This window comes from Pieris brassicae, chromosome 10, assembly GCF_905147105.1.
Source record: "Pieris brassicae chromosome 10, ilPieBrab1.1, whole genome shotgun sequence".
Lineage (NCBI taxonomy): Eukaryota > Metazoa > Arthropoda > Insecta > Lepidoptera > Pieridae > Pieris > Pieris brassicae.
The window spans coordinates 18,956,646-18,969,073 of NC_059674.1; the positions used below are offsets into that span (position 1 = coordinate 18,956,646).

Below are 12,428 nucleotides of genomic sequence, written 5' to 3' on the forward strand. Positions count from 1 at the left end.
CTTAGAAGAGATAATTTTGAAATTATTTGTTAAATGGTCGGCTTCTATTTCAGGTGTGCAGTCGTTTAATTTAAAATTTTCTATGATTACTTTTTATAGTAACTTTAATTTTTATATCAACACTTTTGCAATAATTAATTTTTCAATTATGTAAAGTTTTGTTTAAAAACAATGTTACTACATTTAAACCGAATACAAGCTGTTATAAGGACTAATAATAAACATATTAATTTATATCAATACATTAAATTCAACTTAAAATGTTATTCCCCTAGCATTAATGTCCTGTGACTAAACTAAAAAACCATATATAATATATATAAGTTAATCTTGTGTGTATGTAGAACGAGCTTTGGAGTATTTGCACACCACCAAGTGCATCTTACGATTTTTTGAAGAAAAGTTTGAGGAAATTTTGTGTAAAATTAGTATTAAAAACAATAAGTATAATATCGTATATGGTGACTTTAATAAAGATTTCTTAGGAAATAAATGAGTAAAAATTCAATCTATTATTAAAATCCTACAATCTTGTAAACTTGTTTCTTGAGTCCACTAGTTCTACTGCTACATCTATAGATAATCTATTTACAGATGAAGCAATGCAAACAAATCGTAGCTCAAATGGTAAAACAACTGACAAAGAGCAGTGTGTTTATTCCAGTAAATAAAAGGCGAATGGTGATATTTAGACATAATATATTGGGCGACAGCGGGAATTTATAAAAGTAGACCACGTTCATACAATCATAATTAAGAATTTACTCTATATGTTCGAAATTATTGAAGAAAGTTTGTTACGTGGCCAAGTCTTAAAATATAAAATACAAGATTGAGAATAGTATTGATAAAATTAAAATGACTTTGAAAATAATTGATTGTGAAGCTGGAAGAGACAAAGATCGCAATCACGACATCCAATTGTGTGTCGATAACTCTATAATCAAATCTAACGAAGAGATAGTGATTGCTTTTGATAAGTACTTTTCTGACATTCCAATTTCTACTAAGCTCTTCTATTCCCGATCTAATGAAACATAGTAAAGTAAATCCATTATTTAAAGCAGGTAGTCCGACCCCAGTGACTTTAGATCAATTTTTGTACTACCTACTTGTAGTAAAATGTTTGAAAAAGCTGTACTAAATCAACTAGTAAGTCATTTTAACGTAAACAAATTGTTACATAATAATCAGTTCGGTTTTACCAAGGGTCGCTCGACAGGCGATGCCGGTGTTGAGTTATATAGATATATACTTAAGGCTTAGGAAGAATCGTATGACGCTATTTTTAGGTATTTTCTGCGACTTATCCAAAGCATTTGATTGTGTCCAACACGAGACCTTAATCGGGAAACTGCGGCATCAAGACATAAAGCATACCGCACTGAATTCTCTAACTTTAGACACGGTAGAACTCAGAAGGTTGAAGTGAAGGTTGGTCCTCTGGGTCGGCAGTAAATATAGGGGTACCACAGGGTTCAATTCTTGGCCCTTTCCTCCTTAAATGTTTATATAAATGATGTACCTTTCTTGGTAAAGAAAAAACATCAGATAGTATCGTTTGCTGATGATACATCCTTGATTTTTAAAATCAAACGAAAAGTAATGAATTTTGACGATGTGAACAATGCTCTCTCTTCGATTGTACATTGGTTTAGTATGCGAAAAAGCTTTTCTGCTTAATGCGAAAAAGAACGAAATGTAAGGGTTATTGATTCTATTGACCTATTTATATATGATGAGGTATTGAATATGGACAATACAACTGTATATTAAAGGGATACTAATATATTTTTTAATTAAATCCCAGAGGCTCTTTTGTTTCTGCTATAAAGAAAAGCTGTGTAAAGAGGCTTACTATAAAGTTAACGATTATCTAGTCTAGTCTAGTATCACAGCTTTTTCTGGGACTACCCCAGGTATTTTTATCTACTAAACAAGCTACTTCTTTTAAATCTGCGATATTTGTTTTACAATAAGTGTTGATAGTTGATTATTTGCTATTTTAAGAGTACCGGGAGTTTTTTAGGCCGGCTTTTTCTCTCGGCCTACACCCTCTGTCTTCTTTGCCGATGAGTAGGGACGTCTGCGATAAAAATTGAATGACGTGGAATAAGTGATACCTGTATCTTATATTTACATTAATGTCAAAATCGGCCGTAGGTAAACAAATACTGTATTATAGACTTTTAAGTCAATTCCGTATGTGCTAGGTGACAACTTATGTAGTAACAGTTTTGCTAATAACTATGTTTTAAATTTCAAAAAATTCAGTTTAATAACGTTTAAATTTAGCGCCATGTACCAAAATACTGGCAAAGCAAATAGACAAGTTAAATTCGTTCTATAGATTTTGACGACTTAAACAAAATAGCATTGATATATTTAGTAAAAATTTCGTTAACGATTTTGAAATAAAAGTGCGAAAAGCTATTTCTAATAAGCTATCTAATCGTTTCGTATAAGTCTTCTTACCGTATTTGTTGCCTATGTACGAGCCGAGAGCAGTCCTTAGATGCGACCGGTGTCTGTGTTAGACTACATTAGCGAAAACAGCATGTAAATGCATATTTTTGTTCTTAGTGGTGGGCTTCGATTCCTATCCTAGCTGCAAAATAGATAAAAGTAAATCTAATTCGACCACGTTGACACCTTAACTCCCACGATTTTATTTCATCACAGTTTCATGACACGATACGATTTCGATGGCAGTGCCTACTGCCTACAATGCCAGTAATTGATACTTATTTGTTCCATGATAAGTGCACCTAGTAATTTGCATATTGGACATTAATAACATATGTAATCTGTGCGTTGCTAAGAACGTATACTGTCGGCTATCATTGTCAAGACCGAAATAAATGTTAACTCAGCTGTCTGATGATGTCTGTTGACAAGAGTGTTTACTTCAAAAAAATTACGAATTTTTACTGCAAACTCTGGGATATAATAGTATGATTACCTGTACTTACAAAATAAATATCTTTTGTAGCAATTAGGAACTAAAAAGTAAAACTTAATGTAATTTTATTGAAAAACAATGTGGTTTCTGAGATAAAGTACATTAAGAGTGATATGTTTGCACAGTATTAAGTGTAGAAAAAGTAGCAAAGATGGATGTGGTCGGTAGCGAAATTGGCCAAAAAATGCGCGTAAGTTGCAGAAAGTTTACATTATAATGTGTAATTTCCAACTTTATAAAATAAGCTGAACCCAATAATATTTTCGTAATATATCGCATTTTAAACATAAAGCTTATATCCAATTATCTTCATTTATTGATGATATAAGCTTCATTGAGTTAATTTTAATATTCAAACTATGGTACTGCTCTATCTATTGTTAAAATATCAACAATGGCACAAATTGTTTGCCTAATTTATAACATAGCTCAAGTAGTGGTCGAAGTAGTGTTACATTCATGGTTTAGGGTCTCTGGCATCTGAAGTACTATGATTGAATATAAACTTGATGAAGAGTATAATTTGAATGTGTAATTTTAAACAAATACAAATGAATATATAAATAATTGTTGAATATTTTCATTAACTAAACTATATTTTTCAGTCTGCCATTAAGGCAAAGTTGACCGAACTGGGATGCTATGTCGGTAAGTAAATTATGAATTACTTAATTTTTTTTCTTAGGGTGGTAAAGGATTTTTAGTTCCATATGGAAATTCTGAATTATCAAAAAATAAATAATATTTTGTTAATAATATATTTATATACATAAATATTGATCAATATCAATCAATATCACCATAACCCCACATCAATTTTTTTTTAATTTCACGCTGTAATTTAATAGATGTCATCTTCTTCGGACTCATGGTTATAAAAATAAATGTGATAATGTTGTGTAAATGTACATAAAATATGCAAACCCAACTTATAAAGGATGCTTCCAAAACAACAGGAACAAGCAAATAGACTGAGGTGGTAGAATCTCTAAGTTAGTTAGATAAGATTCATGATTCTTTATTTAAGGCATCATATTTTTACCAAATTCCTTCTGCAATAGCATAATATTACATTATGCTATTACAGAACCATTGTATGCAATAAGAATAATTAATTGCACAATAAATAAAAGATGTTTAAATATTTCTTCAGATGATGAACTTCCTGACTATGTAATGGTGATGGTTGCTAACAAACGCACTCAGATGCAAATGGAGGATGACCTACAACTATTTCTTGCAGATAATACAGAACTGTTTGTGAATTGGTTGCACCAGGTTTTAAAGAAATTGCAAGAAGTTACAGTTGCTGCACCACTAAGTATGTATTGTTATGTAATGTTTGTTGAAGCACAATAGTAGGTTTTCTAATTTAATAAATACATATATTTTATATATAATTTCAGAAATTGACAAAGAGAAAGCCAAAGAAAGATCTGCATCAAAAGACAGAAAATCAAAGGAAAAGAAAGATAAAGACAAGTCCAAAAGGAGTGATTTTTTAAAAAAATCAAAAAAGAAAGAAAAAGAAAAGCTTCTACACAAGAAAGAAAAAAAATTACAAAAGAGCAAGAAAGAAAAGAGAAGCAAGAGCCATGAGCGGATCCGTCCAAATATTCCACCGCTGCTAATGAATATGGAAAAACATTCTGAACCCTCAATAACTGATGTTTTTGCTGGTCAAATCCTCAAGAATCATGGAGTCAACCTCGATAATTACAAAGATGACATTACAATTATGGAAACTAAGGCCTTCATTAAAGATAAGAGGCAGATTCTACCAATAATAGATCCTGCCTCTATATTGGAGACAGACACAAATTCAACAGAACCACAAAATTCTGACTCAAATTCAAACGAAGTGCCGAGGCAGAGTGCATTGAAAGAAATGAATGAAATTGAAGCCAAAATACAAGGGTTAAAGCAGAAATTGGTGGAGCAATTAGATTCTATGTCCGATGATGAAGACTTTTTAAATATAAGAACTGAGGCAGAAGAGTTGATGAATGATTTTGCCGAGGATGTCTTTCAGGTTAGCCGGAACACATATATTTATCATATCGTCTTTTTGTGTCTCAGTAGTAGACGGAAATCGGAAACAATCGCGGATCACACGAGCAATTTGAATGTTTATTTATTTATTATTCCACATTATTATTCTATCTTCACAGTTACTACTAATGTGATGGAACAACAATAATACCCACACCGATGATCCTGCATAAAAACATTAAAAATGTCCTATTGTAATACAGTTGCTCAAAAAGTGTCGTATTGCACACTCAAGCCTTTTCTTTACCTTGTCCTACTAACAATAGAGCATGCAACTCTTGTGTAAGTAACCCAGAACATGAGCTGATGCTGATACACTCCATACGGTCTCCCTTTGGGGCAACGGGTGAATTTATTTTGTTCTCACTGGCGCATTGTATAAAATTTTAACTGCCCTGATATTCGTGAAGTGATAAGCTCTTCGCAATACGAACCCCAGCTTTCCGTAAGCCTTTTTGGACGTCTCATCTACGTAAATATACTCCCAGATCTTTGACCTGTCATATTTAACGCTGTATGACATTCCAGGAAATTAGTCAACCGACGAAAGCGGCACTCGTCGTTTCGGAAGATGCACTGATTCAAAAAAATACACAAAAGTCTATCCCCAAGGAAGGGACGGACCGGCCCGTCGAGATCCCGAAGCTTTCCACGGAACGTTCGAAGGACGGTTCGGCCGTTGAAGTCCCGAGGATGCCCGATGACCCCACGGAGACGTTGCCCCAAATCGAGCTGAATCTCCCCAAACGCCCCATCAGAGAGCGGCTCGGCACTCGAAATCCGGTCAAGGACGCGGAAGTCAAGGCGACGGGAAAACCTTTAAGCCCCGAAAGGTCGTTAGTTGCGAATTCATTTAAGTTTCATTTTTCATTGAAAGTCTTCTTCAGAAACGAGCACCTCCATTTTATCGTTCCAGCTTCACGCCGGAAAGGGAGACGACGGAGCCGGTCGAGACCAGAAAGGCGGACGACCGGAGCGCCAAGAGGCTCACCTCCAAGTAAGCCTTTGCCTTCTGCGGCTCTCGTCGGTCGACTCCGCCCGGAGAGCGCGCCGAATCAGTTCAAAGTGTGTGTGTCCGCAGAGTGTGCGCGTCCGTGGTGCGGGTCCGGCCTCGGCCGCGAGCCGACGCCTCCGCCTCCAACCTGCTGCTGAGGGCCGTCGCCGACGCGCACAAGAGCCTGCTGAACGTGAGTCCGGTCGGCCGAGATCCGTCCGCCGAACGGCGAGAGCGACTGAACTCCGTCCGTCCGTTGCAGATTCCCCCCAAGGTGGAGACGGAGCCGTCCAGTGTGAAGCGGGCGTTGGTGCTGCCCATGCGCCGCTGCGTCGATCCCGACAAGATCGTCATCCGCGTGGCCGCCGACGGACGGACCGACGAAGCGCAGTGAGTCGTCCGGAGCCTCCGTCCCGAAGCACGAGCGGAAGTCTGAGTCGCTTCAAACGAAATCTCTCATGTTCCAGTAGGTTCGTGAGCAGCACCAGGGCGAAGGACGAATACCCTCCGATTGCCTCGAGCGAGAGAATCTCGAACTCGGCCTACGTCCCCACCCGGAGCGCCGTCGCCTCCGCCTCCGCCTCCGCCTCCGCCGCGGACTCGCTCGTGGTGGAGACCATGTGCGTATTTGTTTTAGTGAACTTGTTAAACTCGACATGTACGTTTTAAAATATTTCGTGAATGAAAGTTACGGTTAATGTGAACGCGAGTGAGAATCATCCCGTCGAACCGGAAACCAGCGGCGCCACCTTATTCCGTCCGGGCCTCAGATGTATTTATCCCTGTTACGTTATCATTGTTTTCTTCTAATAGAGAAGTAGGCAGGCCTTCTGTGCCTGACACGCGTCATCGATTTTTTGGGTCTGAAGGATGCCGGTTTCCTGACGATGTCGTCAGCGCAGGAGAGACGGTTATACGCGCACACCTAACAAACGTGCCCGTCGCCCGGCTGATCCCGCGGCCTGAGCCCGATTTTTTCACTTTCGAAAATCTCAATGGATTCTTTACATAATTTAGAGAGATGTCACTGAATTAGAACTTGAATCTACTGGAAACGTTGAAAACTTTTCCTGTACCCGGTCAATAAATTATATTAGATGTATTACGGGCAGACAGATCAGATTTCCCCAATTCGTTTTCAATATTTTGTTAAAAGCTAGGCGGTTTCTACGATTTTATATGTATAGCGATAATATCGATCCTTTATTATTTCTCGCGTATGTGTTCTTCGGCATTACCACACTATACGAGCAGAAAATGATTTTTTGTTCCAGAAATATACACAATCCGACCGTCGACAAAGACAAAGACACACAATTCATAGTAACGATGGACGGTTACCACCCGAACGCGTTCCTGGCCAAAAAGCTTTTGACGGAGGGTCTATTAGATGACGACGACGGTGAATCAGGAAAGCTTACACCGCAAGCGACAAAGGAAAAAGAAATAAACAAAAAAGACAAAAATGGACCCGCGAAGGCCGAAGAGGAAATGGCGCCAGTCGACGACAAAGTGAACGAAAAGAAACCCGAAGTGGAGAAGGAGCCGAAGGAGAGAGGCGGGCCCGTCTCGTCAGCCGTCAGCCAAAAGAAACGGTTGAGCGACACGAGCGAGGACAGCGGAACTCAAGTTATTATAAAACGGGAAGACGAGAAGGTGGAAAAGAGAAAGAGGGGCGTGGCACCGAGTGCGGTAACGACGGACGTACCTGCGGTCAAGAAGAGAAGGGCGTCGCCGATAGTCTTCGACGTGGATAAGAAAGCGGGAGATCGAGACGCGCGAAGAGAGAGGACGGTGAGCGCGAGCAGTGACAGTCACTCCGTCTCGCTGACCACTCTCACCGACGCGAACAAATACGATGCGGTGCCTCCGCGTGAGTATCTAGCATCGCGTCGCTCTATTATATATATATATATATATATATATATGTCAAGCAACCAACTAGCATATTCATAAACAGCGCCGGTTTACTAACGGCCTACGTCTGAATGATATGCAGCCGTTGTCAACTGCTGCTCTTTTTCTTTAGTTAAAATTATAGAGGATGGAAAATCAAATCCATTTAAACCGGCTTTAGGTTCACATTTACAATAAAGCTTTGTATCTTCCAATTAATCGACAGAATGAAGCTTTTTAATATTGCACGGATTTGTTTTTATTCTTGGATGGATGAAGACCACGGGCTCATACTTTCAGCGTGTCGATTGCTTCTTTATTTATAAGTCCTAAAATAACACGTGTGCAAACATTCAAACTAGCTAAGAAGAAAAAAACACAAGCTAATAGTAAGATCTTAAACTAAATAACACTTGTTGGAAGGAAGATTGTTGTAATCAATGATAATATCAATATAATCATTAATGTTAGTCATTACGAGATGCCTGTTAACTGGCGCAGATTTGGCACTTTGAGGACGACACGGTTCCCATGAACAATTCGGCACTCAGGCCGCGTTGCAACTGAATATTTTATTACATTTTCAGTAAATTCACGCCCATTGTCCGATTGCACAATGTAGGGTACATTGTCCTTCAAATGTCAATAAAAATCTTCATCAGCTCAGAAGCCACTTTAACGGCTCGTTTAGCGAACGTAGATTCAATTTTTGTTGCATTATCTCCTTGCTTTAAAAGCCACTTAAAGCCACAATACCTATTCTTGGTGCGTTACTATTATTCAACAAGTTTTCGATCGAAACTGGCTTTCAAAATTAAATTACTCGTGTCGGCCACAACTAAATTCACATTATCATTGTCACTACACTCTTCTATTGTATTTTGCATTAAACTTTAGAACAGCATTTGCCGATGCCACGTTGACAGTTTGAAGAGCTTTGAGCATAGATCATCATTGGCATCAATTGCCGTTTGATCAAATGGTGAAGCGGCTAACTGAGCTAGTCGGCTGCGATATATATACGTGCTCTCCTCTCGATAGTGTCGCAAGCCGTGGCAGGCAGCGAGCGTCGAGGTTTGTGGTGCCGAGCCTTCCCTTCGTGCCGCTTCGGGCCTTCGTGCGCCTTCGTGCACCCTCGCTGCAAGTTCGCGGCCTCCTGCACCCGCCGAGGCTGCGTCTACGCGCACGACGCGCCCTCCGTCGGTCTGTACTTCGCGATCGTTCGTATTTGTTTGACAACTTTAGCTCTGCTAACAAAGTAAATATGATTGCAGCCTCCCACGTGGTCCCCGTCGCGAACTTCAAATCCGTTCCGAGTTCGATTCCTAACCTGTGCAAATTTTATCCGAACTGCGCGAACCCTTCGTGCCACTTCTACCATCCGAAGCCCTGTCGCTTCGGCAAGGCCTGCGCGAACAGGCTCGAGTGCAATTTCTACCACGCTGACGTTCCGGGAAAGATGTACACTCTTTGAAACATTTACCATTAATTATATATATTAGGTGTCGTTTTGTGTTTTATTTTATCCGCTAGGATGAATGTCTTGAGATCCAATGATTAATTTAACTCTTAGAAGTTAAACAGCGAATCGATCCCAAAACCCGGACGTTTCTGATGGATTTGAATGGGATATTTGCCAGCCGTGATAATTATAGCCAGACCTCCATACATATTGTTACGAAGACGGGTTGACTGCGATGTCTCTAGATTTTTTCACTAGTTGAAGAACCTTTCGGCAGGCTAAAATGTCATTTGTGACCGTTTCAGGGGACGGTCAATCACATATTAGAAAATCGTTTTCAATAGGCTGAAACATGTTTTCAAGCAGTTTCAGAACCTGCGTAGTCGAGTGCAGTTTTCACAAAACCCGTTTTCGGTCCTAGTTATATCACTTTGTTGAAGGAATATTCTAGACCAAATTTTATAGGGACAAGGACGGAATGATACGCGAGTGAAAGTTAAGATCGGAACCTTCTCGAAGCTAGACTGAGCACTCTAGAATGCTGTACGACAAGGACGGAACAATGTGCGATAAAGACAAAGAGAATTGTGCAATCGCTACTTAGTAGCAATCCCGCCTCTAGAGAGGCGGATATTGTTAAAGATTATTGCCAGTTAGTTTAGTTTCGAATGCGATATCAAGAGATAAACACCGAAAAGATAAAGCGTAGACAAGTGATAAAGTACTGTGTGAAATGTGCGTAATTAAAGTAATTATTGATTTCACTGCATTTTGTGTATTTCTGCGAGTAATTGGTGGTTATAAATTCCTCGTTGATTTATTTAAGAAATAAACCCTTGAAGAAATCTACGGCATTTTCTATCCGATCCCTTAGCTCTTAACAATATTATGTGATAAATATTTTGTCATTCAAAAGATACACAAGATAGCGTCGATGTGACGACATGGAGTATTTGCCACAAACTTATTATTATTGTTTAATAATATTAAAATTGTAATTGTACTAAAATTTTGAGAATGATTCAACTGTTTGATCCTACCCAAAAAGCCGTCTTGCGTCTGCTCAGGTCCCTGAAACGGAGACAAAACGGATTTTTACTCTTCAGAATTTTTTTTATTCAGTTATATACTAAGTTTAAATAATTAAAAAAAACGCGCCTGTTAAAATGTCCGCAGGTGAATTTTATCTAGCTGTGATAGCAAGTCCATGATTTAGTTACGTGATAAATATATGGTGCCACAAAAATCCAATTTACGGGAGGCACCATTTCTGGCCAGAGCATGCTTCCTTCCTTCCCTTCATATTACAACTCTATGGTTGCGTGAATGCATGTCACTGACTCCTATAAAAAAAATACATTAGCAGAAAAAAATGTTGTACCGCAATAGTGGTTAGGTAAGCTAGGCTGCGTTCGCCCCAGCTGTTGTTAGATATATAAGGAGTGTGACGGTAAGCGATGTGGTGATCAGTGGGGCTTGACTGATGGCAATCTAAAGACACAGGTAATGTAAAAAATTGAGCTTAAGACTTGTAAATCTTCGTCATCAGGTACATCCTATAACTACTAGAACGAGGCAGAAACGCCAATCGATGTCCAAATGGAGATGGATCGGGTTCACTCATCTTATCCCGCAGCATATTCCCAAACGCCAGCTGGAAATAATCGTAAAATTTAAAATGTGGAAAATAATTTTCTACACTCAAAATCATGAAAAACTATTTTGGTTACCGCTTAAAGCTCCTTAAAAAACATCAGTAAAAATGAGTTTATGATTCACAATAAATCATTATGTCACACGCAATTGGAACCAATTGTCTGCCTACATTAGTAAATCGTTTGTAATTTGGCAATAGATATTTCGGCGAAGATCCCACACTACCCATTTTGCCTTGAATTTTTATTATAATAGAAGGTTGTACTTCATATAGGACAGATAGCAAAAACCAACTACACAGTTCGTAATTTTTTTAGTAAAATACAATTTTCGTAAAATTCTTCTTACGAGAATGCTATCCTTTCAAAGGTTGGCGATCAAAATGGCTACTTTAAATTTGGATGCCCTGCATCTAAACAATGACTTGGTGCTGTGACCTAACTATTGTCTACTAAGGTTTACAACGAAGACGTGCGTCTGCGGCCAGGTCTCCTTCTACCTCCCTACTCCTTTTACATGGCAACATGTACGGTTATTTTAAGGAGCTCTCATGATGTTACGTAAGATGCACGCATACCTTTCTGAATCTCGATACGAATACCTAGGTAACACCGACAATTTTTAGAAAATGAAAAATAGCTTAATATGGAAAGTTGCCAATATTTTTATTGTTTTTCGAAGTAATCTCCGTTCCTCTCTACAGATCGTCGCTTCGATGGAACCACTGAGAAAAGCAGTGGGTCCATTCTTCCTTAGCGGTCTCTTCTATGGCATTTTCAGATTCAATTGTTCAATCTCAATTTGTGAAGACCTATTTTTCTGGATTGAGGATGACGGCAAACTTGCTTAAATTTTTCGGAGATAATCGCCACGACTGGATTGTGGTCAGAACCTATTTCTGCACCAGGATATGTTTTAGCTGATTTACTGCTATTTCTTTACTTTTTTTAAGTAATTCATTTGATTTGATTAATCGATACCAGAGTAGTATGTTGTAGCATCACCAGATGTTCAAGTCCCATTTCCATACCATCTTAAGTCACTTATACCGAGTATAATCCAATCCAATCTATTTATTTCGTGTAAAATATTATCCATTTTCGTATAATATGCGGACGTTCCAAGTGGCTATCTTCGTAGATTCCTGAAGATTCTTCGCCCCGTAAGGTCTGCCGGGGATTAAGAACCATAGTTTGTTTGTGTAATCGCAATATCTTACGGTCATTCCACTATCCGCCACCTGTGGAACCCCAGTAGTAGATCATACCTGAGCCCTACCATTACAGGAGTAAAATAATAAAAACCGTAAGTAACCGGGCTTAAGCCAAGGCCCAGGCAGATAGTAAACTCGTAGTGAAGATAATCAAATATAGACATTGTGTAAAAGTTGCCTGCAATTATTTCGT

The 12,428-nt window shown here is 38.8% G+C and overlaps 1 protein-coding gene across 4 annotated transcripts; it reads left to right on the forward strand.

Annotated features, from left to right (window-relative positions):
- Positions 1-2,903: 2,903 nt before the first annotated feature.
- On the forward strand, positions 2,904-9,411 carry LOC123714928 (zinc finger CCCH domain-containing protein 14). 4 transcript variants are annotated; one of them, XM_045669609.1, is made up of 12 exons: positions 2,905-3,152; positions 3,568-3,610; positions 4,116-4,283; positions 4,369-4,994; positions 5,543-5,847; positions 5,931-6,011; positions 6,096-6,201; positions 6,271-6,398; positions 6,476-6,628; positions 7,283-7,881; positions 8,946-9,107; positions 9,179-9,411. In XM_045669609.1, exons 1-12 carry the CDS (start codon positions 3,114-3,116, stop codon positions 9,376-9,378), a joined length of 2,610 nt encoding a protein of 869 aa, XP_045525565.1. In that variant the 5' UTR covers positions 2,905-3,113; the 3' UTR covers positions 9,379-9,411. The 4 variants fall into 4 exon arrangements, with proteins under 4 accessions (XP_045525563.1, XP_045525564.1, XP_045525567.1 ...); XM_045669607.1 differs by having other exon boundaries at positions 2,904-3,152; positions 6,096-6,398; XM_045669608.1 differs by having other exon boundaries at positions 2,904-3,152; positions 6,096-6,398; positions 6,479-6,628.
- The last annotated feature ends 3,017 nt before the right edge of the window (positions 9,412-12,428 follow it).

Excerpts from the sequence above, each read along its gene's own strand:
- LOC123714928 (XM_045669607.1), top strand. The coding sequence starts at position 3,114 with ATGGATGTGGTCGGTAGCGAAATTGGCCAAAAAATGCGC. Across the intron at positions 4,284-4,368 it reads TACAGTTGCTGCACCACTAA|AAATTGACAAAGAGAAAGCC; the intron begins GTATGTATTGTT and ends ATATAATTTCAG. Across the intron at positions 9,108-9,178 it reads GCACGACGCGCCCTCCGTCG|CCTCCCACGTGGTCCCCGTC; the intron begins GTCTGTACTTCG and ends ATATGATTGCAG.